Source organism: Lithobates pipiens, unplaced genomic scaffold (assembly GCF_037356315.1).
Source record: "Lithobates pipiens isolate NorthernLeopardFrog02 unplaced genomic scaffold, aLitPip1_a1.2 Scaffold_18, whole genome shotgun sequence".
Taxonomy (NCBI): domain Eukaryota; kingdom Metazoa; phylum Chordata; class Amphibia; order Anura; family Ranidae; genus Lithobates; species Lithobates pipiens.
The window spans coordinates 195187132-195208833 of record NW_027507758.1 but is presented as its reverse complement, the minus strand read 5'-3'; the positions used below and the strand labels follow the sequence as shown (position 1 = coordinate 195208833).

At 43.7% G+C, this 21702-nt stretch overlaps 1 protein-coding gene across 4 annotated transcripts in view; it reads left to right on the top strand.

The window, feature by feature from the left end:
- THUMPD2 (THUMP domain 2 tRNA and snRNA guanosine methyltransferase) overlaps window positions 1-21702 on the top strand; it is a 327697-nt gene that overhangs the window by 157665 nt on the left and 148330 nt on the right. For all 4 annotated transcript variants that reach the window (XM_077486497.1, XM_077486496.1, XM_077486498.1 and 1 more), the window contains one exon: window positions 12844-12896. In XM_077486497.1, the coding sequence (XP_077342623.1) occupies window positions 12844-12896 (53 nt within the window). The remainder of the gene's footprint in view (window positions 1-12843; window positions 12897-21702) is intronic.

Genomic DNA, 21702 nt, shown 5'->3' with positions numbered 1-21702 from the left:
GCCTCCCGTCTCAATCGGAAGGTACCAAGAGTCGTGTCCAGGACCAGAGATCCGTGGGCAGACGCTGTCAGAGAATTAGTAGACCAGACTGTGTGGACTGCACAGAGGAAACCAGAAACGCATGTAAGTGAAAAATAATGGTGTTTATTTACATGGGTGAAAAGTAAGCGAATATAGTAGTGCAAAACCACAAACAACAATGATATATACAAATAATGGGAAATACCAGAATCGTAACAAAAGCCAGGCCGAGGTCATACACAGGGGGATCAGCAGATAGGTAAGGATGGGGAATAAACAGGACAGGGCGAGGACGGATGGATGGGCTGCAGAGCAGGGATCCAAGGCAAACAGGAGGGACAGGTCCAGGATGGGATCGGATTAGATCAGGCCGGTCGGGTCAGATGCAGGCTCAAGGTCAGGATAGCAGGCTCAACACCTCAGGCTGGACAGCAGACAGAAGCACATCGGACCGGGAACTGGCGCATTGGACCAGGAAGCTGGCGCATCGGACCAGGCAGCGGGACGTCAGGCAGTGGGACGTCGGGCTGGACGGCAGGCAGCGGGACGTCGGGCGCAGTGGACTGGAAGGCTGGCACATCAGGCTGGGAAGCAGAGACGTTAAACCGGAAGGCTGGCACATCAGGCTGGGAAGCAGAGACGTTAAACCAGAAGGCTGGCACATCAGGCTGGGAAGCAGAGACGTTAAACCGGAAGGCTGGCACATCAGGCTGGGAAGCAGAGACGTTAAACCGGAAGGCTGGCACATCAGGCTGGGAAGCAGAGACGTTAAACCGGAAGGCTGGCACATCAGGCTGGGAAGCAGAGACGTCAAACCGGAAGGCTGGCACAGGCTGGGTGGCAGGAACTGGGACGTCAGGCTGGGTGGCAGGAACTGGGTTGGTTGGTGTGGAGGTAGGTTGGGTTACCAGCAGGATTGTGTGGGTCAGAAAGAACTTTCTTTTCTTTTTTGGCTTAGCCACTGCAGCTTTGTACGTAGGTGCAGGGCTGTAAGAAAAAGTTTCTGGGCAAAAGGAAGACCAAGGAACAGTGGCTGGAGGAGGGTTTTGTGGGATTTTTACTGGTGGAGAAGACGCAGGTTGATTGAAGGCAGGATAGGTGCTACACTTGGTGACTGAGTAATAGTATTTGGTAGGAAGTGGAGTAAACTGTGCTGTAGTTGAGGTTGCCATAGACAATGGGGAGATGAATACCCGGGAAAGCAGGTGATCAATGACTGGGCCGGAATGTTGTGGCTTAGCTAAATGCAGGAGATCTAACCATGCTTGTAGCACAGGTTGAACAAACGCTGATTCACACACAGCCTGACTAACCAGAGATTGCACTGAATGGATGCAATCAGACAACACCTGCTGTGAAAAAGAGGAATAACGTTCCATGAAATAGGCTGGATCATCCTCTAACAACCATACCAGAGATTCCACTTGGTCATAGTTGAAGGGGAGAAAAATCATCACTTCCTTCGGGACAACATGACAGGGCTGGCTTTGCACATAATTGGATCAAGGGCTGAACATCCTCAAATGACATGTAGCCCTGATCCACCAGGGAATGAGCTGATCGGATGGTTTCCATCAGCTGGTCACTAGTCCACCCTTTTAAAATCTGGCGACAATATTCACCATCCTCTTCTGCCAGCAGAGAATAAGTGATTTAATTGAAATCCATATCGGCAGACTAACAAGTCAGGATGGTTCCTCAATGCAGCCATGTCTGGTCAGGGATGGCTATACTGTCAGAGAATTAGACCAGACTGAGTGTACTGCACAGAGGAAACCAGAAACACATGTAAGTGAAAAATAATGGTGTTTATTTACATAGGTGAAAAGTAACTGAATATAATAGTGCACAACCAGCCCTAAACCACAAACAACAATATATACAAATAATGGGAAATACCAGAATCGTAACAAAAGCCAGGCCGAGGTCATACACAGGGGGATCAGCAGATAGGTAAGGATGGGGAATAAACAGGACAGGGCGAGGACAGATGGATGGGCTGCAGAGCAGGGATCCAAGGCAAACAGGAGGGACAGGTCCAGGATGGGATTGGATTAGATCAGGTTTAGGTCGGGTCAGATGCAGGTTCAAGGTCAGGATAAGCAGGCTCAAGGTCAGGGCCCAGGGAGAGAGATACCAAGGCAAGCATGTGTGGGCTTGCCGGGTATTTATAAGACTGCATTAATTGTCCTCAAGTAGCACCTGAGCGCAGGAAGTGTTGCCTGCTCCCTACTGCCAGGATCCATCCGCTGGTGGATGCTAGTACTGCGGCCCAATGATGACATAACACCAGCAGGGAAAGTCTCTCCTGACAGTTACAAACTGCCAGGAGACACCTGCTGGTGGACCTCAGAACTGCATGCAAAATGATGGATCTTACCAGCGGACAGACCCTTTCCTGACAGATGCGCTGGTGGTTCCGTGGATCAGTACCAGCTGATCTATGCCTTTCCTCCACTAAAACTGTTGCCACGCCTGCTGGGTGGAAGCCGAGGGGATCCCAGTAATCCTGGTTGCCCCAGATTGGCCTCAGCGACCCTGGTATGCAGACCTGGTGCGTCTTGTGGCAGACGCTCCCTGGCAACTGCTGTTGGGAGAGGACCTCCTATCTCAAGGTCCAATATTTCACCCTGCTTTACCATCGTTGGCTTTAACGGCATGGCTTTTGAAAGCCAGGTTTTGAGGAACTGGGGTCTGTTGGACTCTGTGATTCCAACTATGTTGAGAGCGCGAAAATCTTCTTCCAGGAAGATATACCATCATACTTGGAAGGCCTATATCTCCATGTGTGAGGAGAAAGGGTGGCATCCGCGCTCCTTTTCTGTATCCAGGATCCTGCTGTTTCTTCAGCAAGGTGTAGACCAGAAGTTGGGGTTGAGCACCATCAAGGGGCAAATTTCAGCTCTGGCTGTCTTTTTCCAGCGACCCCTGGTGTCTCACTCATTAGTAAGTACCTTTGTTCAGGGGGTGCGACATGTAGTCCCTCCGGTGCGTCCTCTGTTACCTCCGTGGGATTTGAACCTGGTGTTGGCGCTTCAGAAGATGCCGTTTGAGAATATCAGGGAGATTCCCTTGTTGACCCTTTCACAGAAAGTGGTCTTTCTAGTGGCCATCACATCGGCCAGGAGGGTTTCGGAATTGGCTGCCTTGTCATGCAAGTCGCCTTATCTGGTCATCCACAGGGATAAGGTGGTGTTACACCACCAAGGTGGTCCGCAACCGTCCTTTCTACCAAAAGTGGTTTCAGCTTTTCATATCAATGAGGACGTTGTATTACCATCGTTGTGTCCCAAGCCGAAGCACCCCAAGGAGGTGGCCCTTCACATGCTCAATGTGGTTAGGGCTCTGAAGGTGTACTTGTCTGCCACAGCTCCCTTTTGGAAGTCAGACTCACTGTTTGTTTCGGTGGCTGGTCCTAAGAAAGGCATGCCCGTCTCATCGGCCACCATTTCCAGGTGGATGAGACAGATTGTAGTACAAGCCTACGCCTTGAAGGGGCAGGTGCCCCCCTTTCCAGTCATGGCCCACTCTACAAGAGCAATCGGAACGTCTTGGGCCTTCCGACACCAAGCGTCTGTCGCTCAGGTGTGTAAGGTGGCGACCTGGTCCTCTGTCCATACATTTTACCAAGTTCTACAAGGTAGAACTCAGTGCATCGGCTGATGCCTGTTTTGGCCGCAAAGTTTTGCAGGCGGCGTGTAGTTGCAATTGAGTTTTTCCCTGCTTTTTTCGATAAAAACGCAGTACTGTTTTGTTAATGCACTGTTGCATTACTTCCGCAATGTTGCGGTCTTGGGGATCACTCCTGTTGAGGATGCCCGGTTATATGGTGGAGTTTTTCCATACACTGCTGTTTTTTGTGGGTTTAGTTTCACTAGTTCCCACTAGCAATGGTGGATGAAGTTTTTATGTTGTTTTTTTCCCACCCTGCTTGGGGACGTCCCACTTAGTTAGAGAGGAGCTGTGTCGGTCGGTGAATATAAGAGAAAGTAGGATTTTTGTACTCACCGTAAAATACTTTTCTCTGTAATTCACAGACCGACACAGAACCCACACCTCCTTTTTTTGTACATTATACTGCTTGTTGACGTTCTGAAGCTGCTGGGAGCAGTGAGGAGGGTTGATAGCACAGGGTCTGCCCCCCCATGGGGAGGGATTAAAAGTTTTGTGTATTGTGTAACAATTTTGCCTAGTTCTCCTAATGGCAGGCTATACAACCCATTTAGTTACAGAGAGGAGCTGTGTCGGTCGGTGAATTACAGAGAAAAGGATTTTACGGTGAGTACAAAAATCCTATTTTTCCACAAAATGTATGTTTTTTTGTTTTGTTTTTTGTAGCACAAAAAAAACCCCACTAGTGATTAAATACCACTAAAAGAAAGCTCTATTTGTGTGGAAAAAAAGGACGCAAGTTTCATATGGGTACAGTGTTGCATGCCTGAGTAATTGTCATACAAACTGTGAGAGCGCTGAAAGCTGAAAATTGGTCTGGTCAGGAAAGTGCACTGTATTGAGGTGGTTAAATACATTTTTGGGGATATTTATTATAGTAAAAAGAAAGATGTGTATATAACCACGGAGGTGATCAAATGGCACAAAAAGAAAGCTCTAATTGTGGGGAAAAGATGCAATTTTTGTTGGGGTACAGCATTGCATGACCGCGCAATTACCAGCAGCGCAGTGCCAAATTGTAAAAAGTGCTCTGATCAGGAAGGGGGTAAAACCTTTCGGGGCTGAAGTGTTTAACTCATTATTAAGCTTTTATATTTAGCAGGAATTATGCAAAATTTGCTGTGTTTTTATCTGTTAAAAATGTTTTTAGTGTATTTTATAGTAGAACTATTGATTTGGTAAACATTTGCGCAAATATCGTGGTGCATTTAGAAATCAGTAACACCTGACCTTTGCTTGGCTTGGTATCAGAAGAGCCCCAAATTTTCCACATGTGATTGAACAGTACTGACTGGCATATTCAAGGCTTTGGATATATTTTATATCCTTTTCCGTCTTTATAAAAGTTCCATTACCTTGTTATGCAGGTCTTTTCAGTTATTTTCTGCTCCCCATGACTCTGTATCTAGCCTGCTCAGTGCATCCAAGTGAGAGCTAACAAACTCCTCGTCAATTTAGATACAGACGCTAATTGCAATTTAAAAAGCCACAGATGTGGGGAAACGAACCTTTAATTGCCATTTTAACTTTGTGTGTGTCACCTCATGTGTTTGTACCCGGCAACATGGCCCAGAGCCAGATTGTATACTGAGAATGGACACATCTTAGTGATGGGCCGATTGCTGTGAAGCAACTGTACATTGAGGGGTTTGCTGGGACCCCTTTTATTAAAGAATATACAGGGACAATGCATTGATGAACATAAATATGTATACGTTCCACAATACTTTATGGTCTTTTGGCAGGAATATGTCGTTGTTTGTCGTCGTAGAAGGGGGTTGTCACTTTTTCTTTGCTTTTGATTGGTGATAGTTCATTTATTATGTTTCCACTGTATGCACTTTATCACATGCCTGAAGAAGGGGTCCTGTGTGGCTCCGAAAAGGTTGCACTTATTCTGTTGTGATGTGATCTCTCTGCAATAAACGTTTTGGACTGCAGTTAAAGAACCCATGCTGTGCTAGCAAACGTGTAGGGCCTGTATTCGAATCCCTCTGCTAATATTGTTGTATAGCAGTGGTTCTCAACTTTCTAGTGCCGTGATCCCTTGATAAAAATTCCCAAGTTGTGGGGACCCCTGACAGTAAAATTATTTTCGTTGGTTGGGCATCTTTTTACGCCCACCAAAGTCTTGCATTTTACAAGTATTTTTACCAGTAATTATATGGTATACTGGTAAAAATACGTATATATTGTGTAAATTCAAGACTTCGGTGGGTGTAAAAAGATATCTGCTTGCTGATTTCTAACTGTAGCCTTACTGCGGACGAGAGTACCAAGATTGCGGTGATGGAACGTCACTTCCACGCGGTCTCTCCTCTCCCGGAAGTGACGTTTCGCTGGCTGAGACGGACAGACTCCGGCCTACACACAGTAACTTTGGGTCCGTCTTGGCCAGCTTTCCAGATTGGACCAGCATTCACGACCCCCGTGGCAAATCGGCACTTGACCCCCCCAGGGGGTCGTGACCCCCAGGTTGAGAACCGCTGTTGTTGGCCATTAGATCCAATTCAAACATTCGTTGCATCTCCAGTGGCGGTAGGATTTATAAATGCACTTTATTCGCAGTTGATGTCATGTTATTCATTACCAATCCAGTAAATTTATTCAGCACCTTGCCTGGCTTTGGTACTATTTCAGGGCTGAAGGTGAATCAGACAAAATCGGAAGCGTTGGATGTCTTCCTCAATCTACTTTGGAGTCCCTCAGGACATCTTTCTCTTTAAGTGGGGTACACACTCCCTCCTTTGGTTGTGAGGCTCACTACTGACATCTCCATGCTACATCAAGCTAATGACATTCCTCTCTAATCCATTGACACAAAATTAAAAATTGCAATAATTACCGTATACTTTCTTGGATGGGTAGGATAGTGGCAATAAATATGACTGTCTGTCTTTCCCAGGTTTTTGTATTTTTTCTGATGTCTACCAATCACAGTATCATCGACATGCCTCTAGAAACTTCAGTCGAGCTTTAAATTTATCCGGAGCTTGGGAGGCTGTATGGTTGCTCTTTCTACCTTGTACGTCTCTAAGTGGTGAAGGGCGCCTGGGAGTTCCCCCACTTCTTATATTGTAGAGCCGCTCAATTTGTCGAACTTTACCAAATATATTTTCCACATCTTTACAGACCCGATTGGCTTCGATTTGAGGCACGATCATTCTTTTATAACCCACTCCTAAAGAACTCAAAGCCATCCTGAGTCCTACACTATTGCACTCCTCACATATTGCACGCCTCACATACCGGTGGCCCCTCTTTTTGATAACACCCACTTCCCTCTGTGCCGGACATCTCAACAATTCAGCTGGTGGATCAACAAAGGTCTGTATAGAATACAGCACTTTATAGATCATAAGTGAATCAGACCGTCCACTTACTTTATCCAGACCATGGAAATGCCCCCCTCGGAAATGTTCCACCTCTGTCAGATTGTCCGCTTTCCAGTCCAGCATCTGTAAGAAATAGACAATCTGTCCATAAAGACCTTTTATGAGAACCAAATGTTGGAGGGGTCCTGGAATGTGGTTTTATGAGAACAAATGTTGGAGGGGTCCTGGAACATGGGGAAACATGCCTGAACTGTATTTCCTATTTTCAGGCCCCATTAACCACTTCAGCCCCGGACCAATTGTCAGCCTAAGGACCAGAGGTCTTTTTACAATTTCGCACTGCACTGCTTTAACTGGTAATTGCGTGTTCATGCAATGTTGTACCCAAACAAAATTTGCTGACTTTTCTTCCCGCAAATAGAGCTTTCTTTTGATGGTATTTGATTGCCTCTGCGATATTTATTTTTTACGATATAAAAGGAAAAAGACTGAAAAAAAAAAAAAGATATTTTCTACTTTTTGTTATAAGAAAAATCGAATGAACTAAATTTTAGTCATACATTTAGGCCAAAATGTATTCAGCCACAAGTCTTTAGTAAAATGTCAATAAGTGTATATTTATTGGTTTTGCCAAAAGTTATAGCGTCTACAAACTAGAGTACATTTTCTGGAATTTACACAGTTTTTAATTTATGACTGCCTATCTCATTTCTTGAGGTGCTAAAATGGCAGGGCAGTACAACCCCCCCCCCCCCCCCCCCCAATGATCCCATTTTGGAAAGTAGACACCCCATGGAAATTGCTGAGGGGCATGTTGAGCCCATTGAATATATTTTTTTGGTCCCAAGTGATTGAATGACAAAAAAGAAAGTTTACAAAAAGTTGTCACTAAATTATATATTGCTCACACATGCCATAGTTATATGTGGAATAGCACCCCAAAATATATTCTGCTGCTTCTCCTGAGTACGGGGATACCACATATGTAGGACTTTTCACAGTTTCGAAGGCCATAAAATGCCAAAATAGCACAACCCCCCCCCCCCCCCCCCAAATGACCCCATTTTGGAAAGTAGACACCCCAAGCTATTTAGTGAGAGGCATGTTGAGTCCATGAAATATTTTATATTTTGCCACAAGTTGCAGGAATATTACAATTTTTTTTTTTGCACAAAGTTGTCACTAAATGATATATTGCTTACACATGCTATGGGCATAAGTGAAATTACACCCCAAAATAAATTCTGCTGCTTCTCCCGAGTACGGGGATACCACATGTGGGGGACTTTTTGGGAGCCTATCCATGTACGGGACCCCGAAAACCAAGCACTGCCTTCAGGATTTAAATATAAAACGCTACCAAAAAAACTGTTAGCGATCGCAGGGATCAGGCCTGACTCTGCAAACGCTGCAGTTATGTGTTTATTGTTTTGTAAGTGACAGTGATCGATCGATACTGCACTTGGGTGGGTTGGGCGGAGGGGCAAAACGCTGGTGCTAGCAGGTATCTGGGCTGATCCTGCTAACAATGCGTTTTTTTGGAACCCTAAACTGCTGGGGACGCTAGTATAGATCTGATCAGATATTGATCTGTTCAGATACTATACCACTACGGGAGGTGTATGCTTTGCGCGTGGGTGTTAGCGGTACTGGCACTGACCTAGCGCTGCCTGGGGCGACGCAGACCCTGATCCTAAAACCTAATTGATATCACCCGCCGGGTGATCAGGGGGTTAAACCTTTATTGGGTAATAAACGGTGGGTGCCCTGATGCTATAAAAAGCAAACTAACCAGAGTCACCCGTAACATTTATACGGTGATCACTGGTGAAAGGGTTAACTAGGGGCAATCGGGGGGGTTAAAACCTTTATTGGGTAGTATATGGGGGTACCTAGCGCTATAAAAACCTGGCGGTGAACCTAAAAAAATAACTAGCTACCTAGCGGCACCAGTGACACTAATGAATTGTGTGCCTATGTCAGGGCTCGACAAACCCCAGGCGCCAGGTCGCCAATGCGACCAGAAATTGCGACCTGGCGCCTAAGCTGCCACCAGCCCACTCACTATCGATGCCCCAGACATGCAGCAGCATTAACACTGACTGCCGTCCTCCTCCCTCCTTCACACTCTGCAGCACGCGCTGTGTGTGAAACTGACACGCAATGGAGAGAGGCTCTGTCAGCCTGATGTCAGGGTGGGCGGGACCCGGCCGGGGTGAGGGCGGGACCCGGCCGGGGTGAGGGCGGGACCCAGCAAGCTATCAAACACCAGCCAATGGGATCTGGGCGGGCCGCTACCTGTATGTGGCCCGCCCCTTTTCTTAAGCAGCCCAATCGTTGGCTGGTGTTTGATAGCTGCTGAGTCCCGCCCACCCCGGCCGGGTCCCGCCCACCCCCGCCGGGTCCCGCCCACCCCGACATCAGGCTGAAATCTGACATATCCACCTCTCTGTTACTTGTCAGTTTCACACCCGACAGGATCCCGCCAGCTCCTCTGTTACATTTCAGTAACAGAGTGCTCCGTGTGAAACCTGCCAGTGCCAATCAGTGCCACGTGCCAACCAGTGCCACCTCCAATCAATACCACCTGCAACCAACCAGTGCCACCTGCCAGCGCCAACCAGTGCCAGCGCCAACTAGTGCCACCTGCCAGCGCCAACCAGTGCCACCTGCCAGTGCCACCGCCAATCAATACCACCTGCCACCAACCAGTGCCACCGCCAATCAGTGCCACCTGCCACCGCCAATCAGTGCCAGTGCCAACCAGTGGCACCTGCCAGTGCCACCACCAATCAGTGCCACCTGCCAGTGGCAACCAGTGCCACCGCCAATCAATACCACCTGCAACCACCACCCAGTGCCACTTGCCACCACCCAGTGCCAATCAGTGCCACCTACCAGTGCCACCTGTCAGTGCCACCTGCCACCACCAACCAGTGCCACCGCCAATCAGTGCCACCTGCCAACACCAACCAGTGCCACCGCCAATCAGTGCCATCTGCCAGTGACAACTAGTGCCATCGCCAACCAGGGCCACCTGCCATCACCAACCAGGGCCACCTGCCATCACCAACCAGGGCCACCTGCCATCACCAACCAGGGCCACCTGCCAGTGCCAATAGTGCCACTTGCCAGTTTCAAACCAGTGTCACCTGCCAGTTTCAAACCAGTGTCACCTGCAAGTTTCAAACCAGTGTCACCTGCCAATGCCAACTAGTGTCACCTGTCGGTGCCATCTGGCAGTTCCACGTGCCTTCCAGTGGCAACCAGTGCCACCTGCCAGTGCCAGCCAGTTCCATCTGTTGCCAGCCTTACTCTTTCTGGTCAGCCCATACCCCTGATGTAACAACGTTTCAATGGAGTTATTGACTGGGTGCTCCATTGTGAGTTAGGGATAGGGGGTGAAAATGAGTGGCCTTACCCCGGGAGCTGAAAAAAAAACTGGCTCCTAACTTTTTTAACTGGCTCCTAAATTCAAAGCAAATGTGTCAACCCCTGGCCTATGTGTACCTACATGTTAGTCTAGTTTTGGTGCACTTACTTTCTCTGTTCTCCTCGCAGTCCGGTCAAAAAGACCGCCCCGAGGAGAATGACATCACTTCCTTCCCTGCCTGTGTTTACACTACACAGGCGGGGGAAGCTTCTCATTCGCCAGGAGCAATCGAGAGGGGATAGCTAGAACCCAACGGCCATCCCCTCATCCCGGATCGATCCTGAAGCGAAACGGATAGCTGCAGCCAGCGGGAGGAGGTCTGATCGGACCCCCCACCGGCTGGAAGGCAAGCACGTACATGTACGTGCTTGTCCCTGTCGGTGCCATTGTGCCGACGTACATTGCCATGCGGCGGTCCTTAAGTGGTTAATAAACTCTTTTCAGACAGCTTGGGAGGGTGATCCTGGGGGAAGTAATAGAGATAAAGTGGACCCGGTGGATGACTGGTGCACAGGGGAATTAATATTACCTTGGTGGAAGTGAACTATAAATTGCTATCTCGGTGGTATTTATATAGGTTAGCCAAAAGATCTGCTTCTCTCCTCCTTTCCCTTTTCTTACTCTCCTTTTCTTTGTTCTCCTGTCTTCCTACACTTTTTTTTTTTTATAGCACTATACTAGGTGCAGCCTCTTAGACTATTATACTTTTTGTCCAACTTGACTTAAAGCGGGATTCCACCCTAAAGTGGAACCTCCGCTGATCGGAACCCCCCATCCCCCCCCCCCCCCCTCCGGTGTCACAATTGACACCTTTCAGGGGGGAGGGGGGTGGAGATACCTGTCAGGTATTTTCACCCACTTCCGGGCATAGACTCCCACGGGAGTCTACGCCATTTCCTGCCCTGCCGCGCTGTCTGCTGGGACACACACGGGTCCCAGTGACAGCGCGGAGATTTCCTATTGCGCGGCTCGCGCATGCGCAGTAGGGAACCGGGAAGTGAAGCCGATTCGCTTCACTTCCTGATTCCCTCACCTAGAATGGCGGCGGCAGCAGCCGAGGCCCGAGCGGTCGATCGGCCTCGGCTGCCGGCATCGCTGGAACCCGGGACAGGTGAGTGTCCATTTATTAAAAGTCAGCAGCTGTAGTATTTATAGCTGCTGGCTTTTAATATTTTTTTTTTTTTGGCGGAATCCCTCTTTAATTCAAATATTAAGATGCCTGTAGCCCTGGTAAACAGAGCTTTGTAATGCTTCACTGTATTCTTCTCTTCCCCTTAGAGTGGAGGATGTGATGTGAATGGAATGTTTGAGGCCAGGATAATATGACCTTGAGCTACGCTATATGAGCTTCAAGTTCTGCTTTAAATGCCTTTATAGTATTTTGTTGACAGATGCCTGTGAGTTTGACCTTGTCACGTTCTGGTTCTTTGTCATGCTGCCTATGTTTTGTTTAAGTTGGATTTGCTTTACCTAACGTATTGTTTGTGACTGCACTGTGTTACTGTTACTTTTACATATAGACTTCTGTTTTACATTAAAATCTTTTCAAAAAAATTTGGAAAATAAAAAGTAATTTGGGTACAGTGCAGAGTAATTGTCATTCAGAATGTGTTGTCGCTGAAATCATAAAAAATTTAAAACTTTCCTGAAAAAATATTGAGGATGCATTTAAAGCATTTGTTACATCCCCCCCCCCCCCCCCCATTTTATATTCCTGATATGTGCCCGCTGTACCATGTACTTGTATGAGAAATATCATGTTCTTTGTATTGCTTCCTTTGTGTGACATTCCTGGTGTTGCATGCAGTCCCTCTGTTTACCTATTAAAAAAAAAACTAACCACACTAAGCGGAACACATTGTGGTCAGTTCTTTAGCTATGCTGGGAACTCTGTGGGCTCTCCTCTAATGATCAGACTTGTACTGACAAAGCCTTTTACCGGGAAGTGTACTGCTGCTGCTGAGAAGAGGGTATGTGATCGCTTATAAAAAAAAAAAAAAACATAAATATATTTTTTCCTTTTTTATTTTTTTTTATCTATACAAAAATGTTTTGCCTTTTATTTCTATTTTAAATGTAATTATGTAATTGGTTTATTTACAAGGTGATCGTTTACAATTCCTTTAATTTTAATGCTGCAAATGCTAGTTGCCTAGCTGTCAGACTGGCCCCCTGACTTAAACAATCTAAGCCAATGAACAAGATCAAGTATGCATCTATACTTCTGACTTTTTTCTGTGTTTCCTATGCTGCAATTTAAGGCTGTCAATGGCAGCCTCCATGTTTGTCAGGACAGGTTTATTCAGTCACATATTCAACATGGTATTTTTCAGAAACATTTTGGAATTTAAATATATGTATTTTTTTTTTTTTTTATTACAGGTTTTTGTTCACCTAAATGATATGTATTCAGTGGTGGGATTTCCAATACTGAGGTAATTATAAGGTGCCAGTTGTTTGTGTATTGTCATACCTTGACTTCTAGAATGTGCCCATAGATGTTTAAAGTTGATTTCATCATATCATATAAAATGCTCAGCATAAATGAGTACACCCCAACAGATTTGTCAGAAAACCTTTACTTTAAGAATCCACATTTTCTATGGGACACTATACTACAAAATACTCCCACAAATGCGGGACATTAATTGCAACCAAAATTTGATAATTTGCACATACAATAAGGTATTTTTCCTATCAAATTCATTCAAGACCATGTTGCAAAAATGAATACACAGTTGACCCCAATGAAAGTCTTAGGCGCAAAGCTACATTTTAGACATTGCTTAGGAGAAATGTCACAAGGCCTGAGAGAAGAAAAACATTTCTTTACAGAAGGCGAAGGCTACAAGAAGATCAGCAAAGCTTTATTCATCTGAATACTGAAGCAAAACAGGAGTATCTTGATGAGAATGGTTTAAGAAAATCGCCATCCAAGTTCACTGCAGTTATCTAAAGAAGTAGAAAGCTAAACTGGGGTGATTGTTTCCCGTGACACAATACGGCGTACAGTACAGAGCAATGACATGCATGGGTGATGTCCAAAAAGGAAGCCTCTCCTAACGCTCCCATGCACAAAGAAGCCCATCTACAATTTGCCAGGGCCCATGCTGAAAAGACTACTGAAACTCTGTACTCTGGAGTGATGAGAACAAGATACGTGTTATTGGAATTGATGGCTTAAAAACTTTATGGCTTTGTCAAAGGTGAAGAGTGAAAAAAAAAATGCATGGTGCATACAGTTAAACATGGCGGTGTCAGTGTCCTTCTGTGGGGTTGCATGAGTGCTGCTGGTGTCAGGGAGCTGCATTTTATTTATGGTATCATGAATTCACAGATGTACCTCTCTATATTGAAAGAGAAGATGCTAGCATCGCTCCGTGCCCTTGGTCGTCGTGCACTTTTCTAACATGAGGATCCAAAACAAACATCTAACGCCATTGTTGCATTCCTGAATAACAGGGTGAAAGTGATTCAGTGGCCAAGTATGTCTCCTGATCTGAACCCGATTGAACACTTATTATGAAGAGACAAGTTGAGCCTCACTTGCCATCCAGCATCCAGGCTCTAAAAGAGGTCATTCTTGAAGAATGGAAAAAGATAGATGTTGCAATATGTCGCCAACTTGTTCATTCCATGCCTAGAATACTTGGCGCTGTGCTTGCAAATCATGGAGGTCATACAAAATACTAGATGTAGTAGTTTTTGTTGTAGTCCATATTCATTTTTGCATCAACTAATTTGAGTAAAACTGAAGATTTTGTAATCCAAGTTATTTTCACTTGCCGCCAAATTCTGTACATGTATGCCATTTTGAGGTGGCTGTACTGGGGTGATGTCTGCAGTTAGAGGCATCACCCCAGTACCGTGTTTTTTTTTTTTTTTATAGCAGACGTTCGGCTTTCATGTGATAACTGATGAGTCTGTCACTGAGACCCGAGAGCGACCTAATCCGCCGGCTGGCCGGAGACCAGAACAAAGCCAGAATCCGCTTTGATCAGGTCTCCGATGTAACCCGGAGGTGACGTCACAATGTCGCTTCCACATTACTCAACATCAATTTCAAAAAATCAAGAGAATTAAAAAAATTCAGATTTTGCATTTTCAATACTTTGAAGTGCAAAGGAGGGGTTTGGGGTCTTGTAGATAAAGACTTCCTTCCATAACAAGTACCTGTCACTGCATGTTTACATTCCTTGAGACAGCAAAAAGGTGATCAGATTTTTTTTTTTTTTTTTAAAGGGACATTGTAAAAATGTAAAAAAAATATATAAAGTGTCCCCTTCTCCTCATGCTTCTGCACCAGTGAAAATGCATACATAAGTCACACCTACAAATGTAAACAGTGTTCAAATCACACACGTGAGGTTTAGAGTTTTGTTAGAGCGAAAAAAGAGCAAGTCCACCTCTAACTCTAAAAAAGGTGCTTGAACTGGTTAACCAAGCTTTTATTTAATGACGTAAAGAAATTTGATATAAAAGTGTTGTCAAAATTTTTTACATTTTTCTTCTGTTCATTGAGACGTTGCTTTTCAAAAGGGGTGTACTCATTTATGCTGAGCACTGTATATGGAAAATAGATGCATGTGTGGGCATTTTAGTCTACTTGAATACAATTTTTCTTTAATCAAATCAAAGAAAAGAGGAACAGGTTTTAAAATGTACAGCTGTTTAAGGTGGGTGCAACCTATGATTGAGCTTGAGGAGAATTTGCTCATTTGCACGCCAGTACAAAATAAATATAGTAACGTAAACAGTTAGGAACAAACACAACAGCAAGGCACCAAAACTTCAATCAAATAAAAACTAATACAAAATGAATACATATAACTGGAGTAACAGTTACATAGTTGGGTTGGAAAAGACATGTCCAGAGAGTTTAACCAATACAAAAAATAAATAAAAAAAAGCTATGATGCCAAATTTTCTTTACCATCCCGTGCTGCTCCACAAGCGCCCTTTCTGGGAGATCCATCTTCTGCCCTGGGTCTCACTAATCTGTCCAAATACTCTTGGATAAACTCAGATGTTCTTTCTAAACTGGTGCAGAACAGTTTATCTCCTTTCAAACTTTCCAATCTACATGCCTTGCGCCAAACAAGGAAATATTTCACTGTTTACAAATAATTTTTATAATTCCAAAATTTAAAAAGAAAATGTGCGTAAGCATACAAGAGAAACTGCATACGAGATGGTAGCAAACCCCCATTAAAATCCATGCTATTTTTCCTACAGTGTCTCCATTGTTTTTTAGAGGCCGTCCTACACTGGGTACATTTCTCCATCTCTTCTGGGAATGTGCACATATTGCGCTGATTTGGAGAAAGTTTGACACCTTTGCCTCCAAAATAGCAGAGGCTCAACTCTCCCTCGCTCCTTAACCATTTAAGGACTGCCTCATGCCGATGTGTGTCGGCAGAATGGCACAGCTGGGCACAAGCACGTACCTGTACGTTGCTTTTTAAGTGCCCAGCCGTGGGTCAGGACCGCACCGCTGAGCTCCATGACCGCGGGAACAGCAGACCCAGTGTCCCGCGATCGAGTCACAGAGCTGAAGAACGAGGAGAGGTCTGTGTAAATAAACCTCTCCCCGTGCTTCCTACTGTGGGTGTCGCCGATCGTCTGTTCCCTTTTATAGGGAAAGACTATCAGTGACGTCACATGCCAGGCCACGCCCCCCCTACAATAAAAAAATAACATCATACATAACACCTACACTGCCCTCTAGTGGTTAACTCCTTCACTGCCAGTGTCATTTACACAGCAATCAGTGCATTTAAACAGCACTGATTTCTGTATAAATGACAATGGTCCCAAAAATGTCCAATGTGTCCGCCATAATGTCGCAGTCACAATAAAAATCGCTGATTGCCGCCATTACTAGTAAAATAAAATATTAATAAAAATGCTATAAAACAGGGGTCTCAAACTGGTGGCCCTCCAGCTGTTGCGAAACTACAAGTCCCATGAGGCTTTGCAAGGCTGATAGTTTTAAGCATGACTCCCACACTCAGAGGCATGATGGAACTTGTAGTTTTGCAACAGTTGGAGGGCTGCCAGTTTGAGACCCCTGCTATAAAACTATCCCCTATTTTGTAAATGCTATAACTTTTGCGCAAACCAATCAATCGCTAATTGCGTTTTTTTTGTTTTGTTTTTTACCAAAAATATGTAGAGGAATACGTATCGGCCTAAACTGAGGAAAAAAAATGTTTTTGTATATATGTTTTGGGGATATTTATTCTAGCAAAAAGTAAAAATTGCCTTTTTTCCCAAAATTGTCGCTCTATTTTTGTTTATAGCGCAAAAAATAAATACTGCAGAGGTGTTCAAATACCACCAAAAGAAAGCTCTATTTGTGGGGAAAAAAAGCACACCAATTTTGTTTGGGAGCCAAGTTGCACGGCCGGGCAATTGTCAGTTAAAGCGACGCAGTGCTGAATCACAAAAACAGCCTTGGTCCTTTGGCGGAAAATTGGTCTGGGGCTTAAGTGGTTAATGTCTATTATCTGTACCAATCCCAGAGGTTACCACACTACAAATGAGACTGATTCATACAGTTTGTGTTCCCATCCATTGGGTGACAGCCCTTCACTGGAAAACTTCATATATACCTTGCTCCCAAGTTAAACACTGCACTGACTCCATAAACAGAGTTGTGAAGATATTTCACAATCTATACCATAGTATGCCTTATAACAAGAAATGGTCCCCCTGTTTCGATCATCACTCAGTGTTTGACTATCACCCATAAGATATTTAGGTAGACATCCCCTCTTATTTTTTTTTTTATATTGATAAGCTTGCTTCTTTTTTTCTTTTCTTATTTTCTCCCCCCCAGCTATGTATCATTATCCCTGACACAATTGCTCTTTTTATACTAGATTTTCTACGTGTCAGTTTTTACACAATGTCCTGCCTTACAATATTCTAACATATTTGTACATCTTCTGTACCACCTTTTACAAACTTTTTTTATTAGAAAAATGCAAACACAAAAATTAAAATAAATAAAAATTAAATCTGTATGCAGAGAATCCTAACCCAAATCCAAAACCATGTTTGGTACAATGGAATGCAAAAAACCTTTGTAAAGGGTGGTCCTATTTGCTACAACAGGGGAAAAAATGCTTTCTGATCTAAGGCAGGGGTCTGCAACCCTTCCCACTGCAAGTGCTATTTTTAAAAGCATTACACAATTGGTGTGCCAGTGATAAATAGAACACTGTGGACATATAGGTGTATTTTTGTTTTTTAACTCAGTTATACCGATAATGGCAAGTAAAACTGTTAACCACTTCCAGTCTGGGTCAATTCTGACATTCCTCTCCATGTAAAAAAAATGTTTTGATCGAAAACTATTTCGAACCAAGAATTATATGGTAAAATTTTTTTGTCCGTCTGAGGAACGGTGCAAAACTACAGTACCTAAAGGCAATGCTTTAAAAGTCTTTACAGGTTACCAGTTTAGAGTTGCACACGAGGTCTGGCACTAAAATGATTGCACTTGGTCTGACTTTTCCAGCTATACCTCACGTTTGGTGCGATTGGCATTTACGTACAGTGTGTGTGCGGAATCTACGTGCCTGTTCACGTTAGCACGAAGGAATGGGGGTGCGTTATTTATTTATATATATATATATATATATATATATATATATATATATATATATATATATATATATATATATATATATATATATATATATATATATATACATATATATACATATACATATACATATATATATATATATATATATATATATATATATATATATATATATATATATATATATATATATATATACATTTTTATTTTTTTATTTTAATGAAGTTTTTTTTTAACACACTGCCTTTATTTTTTATTTATTTTTTTATCAACTTTGCTATCCCTTGTGAAAGCATAGGCCTTGACAGGCCCTCTTTATGGAGAGAACTGGGGGTCTGAGAGACCCTATATCTCTCCTCTGGCCTTCAAAGCTCACATGAGATGGAAACCAGTGATGAAATCCTCGTCGCTTCCAGTTTGCCATCATACAGTGACGTTCCTCTCACTATGTCCCAAGAACTAGATGCTGCCAGTCACATCCTTACCAAGAATTAAAAATAAACGCTCAGGTGTAAACAAATCAAAATATCAAAAACTAAATGGGCAGTAGCTCAAAGTGGGATACATACACTTAATAAACTAGAAAAAAGGGGCTCAAGAGCTGCGCCACAGACACTATTAACTAACCAAATCCATAATGTATATAATAAATAAATAATTTGCATATAGATAAATTAATAGATATATAAATCACATTAATCCCGCATGGATTAATAAGATAACTTCAAGGCCACAGTTCATCAACCCAGAAGAAAAAAACAGGGTTATGGAATAAAGTCCTCTGTGAACGTTCTTTTCAGGACACCACGGTGAATCCACACAAAACCGCAAACAGGTGCCCGTCACCGAGAAGTGGATGCGCTTACCAGATAGTAACACAAATAGAGCCTTATTGTTGAACCATCTGTATCTTTTTCCATACATCAAAAGCTCATGGATCAGCTTTCCCCGTGTGTAGCAGCGTCCTACAAACACTCCCACGATCAGCAATCCCAGATTGATGGTAGCACTAATGGCAGCTCAAAAAGAGGAGGAAGCCCTCATAGTGTAAAACCGATTGGACATTTTATTAAAACACATGAATAATTGCACTTACATTTAACTTCCATCTAAAACCGCATAAAGAAAAAACAAATGAAAAGCCGGCCGGCATTCGGTAGCCCGTCCTCCCCTCGTACAGCGTGGTGGCGTCACTGCGTGCCTTCCCAGACGCGGTTCGTCACAGATGACTTCAATGGGGATCCTTACCAAGACTGGGAAGTTGCCCCCTTCTGCCTTCTGTAAAAGTCGAGCACCATTAGTATTACTTTTACTTTGTAAGGAATTGCAAGCAGAAGAAAATGATCTCTATCATTGCAGCAGTGATGACCAAAATATCACCCCTCCCATCCTTTCTAAGGACGTTTATATTAGTACGGCGGACGGTTAATAGTTGGTGCACACAAAACATGTTTATTTAGACTTCAGATCAGCCCAATTCTTGCACCTACACACATCAAATCAACTCAACATTCACACCTCAGATCACCCCGATTCCTGCACCTCCAGACCTCAGATCACCCCAATTCCTGCACCTTCCTTTCTTATCTCAGCCCAATTAGTGCACCTTCAGACCTCAAATCAACCCTATTCCTGTGCTTTTACACCTCAGATCAGCCAATTCCTGCCCCTTCACACCTCAGATCTTACCCAATTTTTGCCCCTTCATACCTCAAATAACCCCAGTTCTGTACCTTCACACCTCAGGTCATCCCTATTCCTGCACCTTCACACCTTAGCTCAGCCCATTTAATGCACCTGTTCCAATATGCTGACGCTGGTTCCGGGCAATGCTTGTGTAGTACCTAAATGTGAAAAAGCTACTGCCTCCACTGAAAACAACCTCCAAAGGGATGTTTGGTAGAAAAGGAATGTGTAGTGGGTATGGAGCTACTTGTTGGGATAATGTTTACCAATAGTATGAAAACAAATAAAATGTATATGGGAATGTGTGTAAATATATAGTTTAGTGAGTTCCTAGATTATCAGTGTTACAAATAGTTAAGTATGTGTAATCATATATACATATGTAAAATAAATTGATGACTGTGCAAATTGATATCCAGGATAACATCAGGGAAAAAAAATCTTTAAAAGTGACAGGTGCTTTTTCAAGTGCTTTAAACCATAAATTGAACAGTTCATATGTGATACAATTCATAAACTTCAAAAACAATTCATATGAAAAAAATGTGTGCCAAAAAATGGTATATACTTGAAATCAGATATACAGTATCTCACAAAAGTGAGTACACCCCTCACATTTTTGTAAATATTTTGTTATCTTTTCATGTGACAACACTGAAGAAATGAAACTTTCCTACAATGTAAAGTAATGAGTGTACAGCTTGTATAATGGTCTACATTTTCTGTCCCCTCAAAATAACTTGACACACAGCCATTAATGTCTAAACCGTTGGGGGGGGGGGGGGAGTGAGTACACCCTTAAGGGAAAATATCCAAATTGTGCCCAATTAGCCATTTTCCCTCCCCGGTGTCATCCCCACTGCATGATGCTGCCACCACCATGTTTCACGGTGGGATGGAGTGTTAAGGGTGATGTGCAGTGTTAGTTTTCCGCCACACAGAGTTTTGCTTCTAGGCCAAAAAGTTCAATTTTGGTCTCATCTGACAAGAGCACCCTTTTCCACGTTTGCAGGGCAATCTTAGTAGAAAGTATTTTGGAGTGTGCAAAAGACTTGAGACTGGGGCAGAGGTTCACCTTCCAGCAGGACATTGACCCTAAACATACAGCCAGAGCTACAATGGAATGGTTTAGGTCAAAGCCTATTCATGTGTTAGAATGGCCCAGTTAAAGATCAGAACTAAATCCAATTGAGAATCTGTGGCAAGACTTAAATTGCTGTTCATCGATGCTCTCCATCCAATCTGACAGCTTGAGCTATTTTACAAAGATGAATGGGTGAAAAATTTCACGCTAGATGTGCAAAGCTGGTAGAGACATACCCAAAAAGACTTGCAGCTGTAATTGCAGCAAAAGGTGGTTATACAAAATATTGACTCAGGCGGGCTGAATACAAATGCATGCCACGCTTTTCAGATATTTATTTGTAAAAAATGTTGAAAACATTTATCATTTTCCTTCCACTTCACAATTATGTGCCACTTTGTGTTGATCTACAGTATCACATAAAATCCCAAGAAAATACATTTACATTATTGGTTGTAACATGTCAAAATGTGGGAAATTTCAAGGGGTATGAATACTTTTTCAAGGCACTGTGTGTGTGTATAAGCGGCGTTCCACCTAAAAAAAAAATAAATAAAAATAAAATAAATAAAAATGTAAGCAGCTACAAATACTGCAGCTGCTGACTTTTAAAATAAAGGACAGCTACCTGTCCAGGGCCCCACGGTTTCCTCACACCTGAAGGTGACCCGTCCCTCAGCTCCGGGTGGAGGTACCTGCATTGCTACTAAGTGAATCGGGAAGTGAAGCATTGTGGTTTCACAGCCTGGTTCCCTACTGCGCATGCGTGAGTCGCGCTGCGTGTTCTGAGTGGTCACTGGTGTCTTCTGGGACGTGTTCGTTTCCCAGAAGACAAAGGGGTTGGGGGGAACGGAGGAGG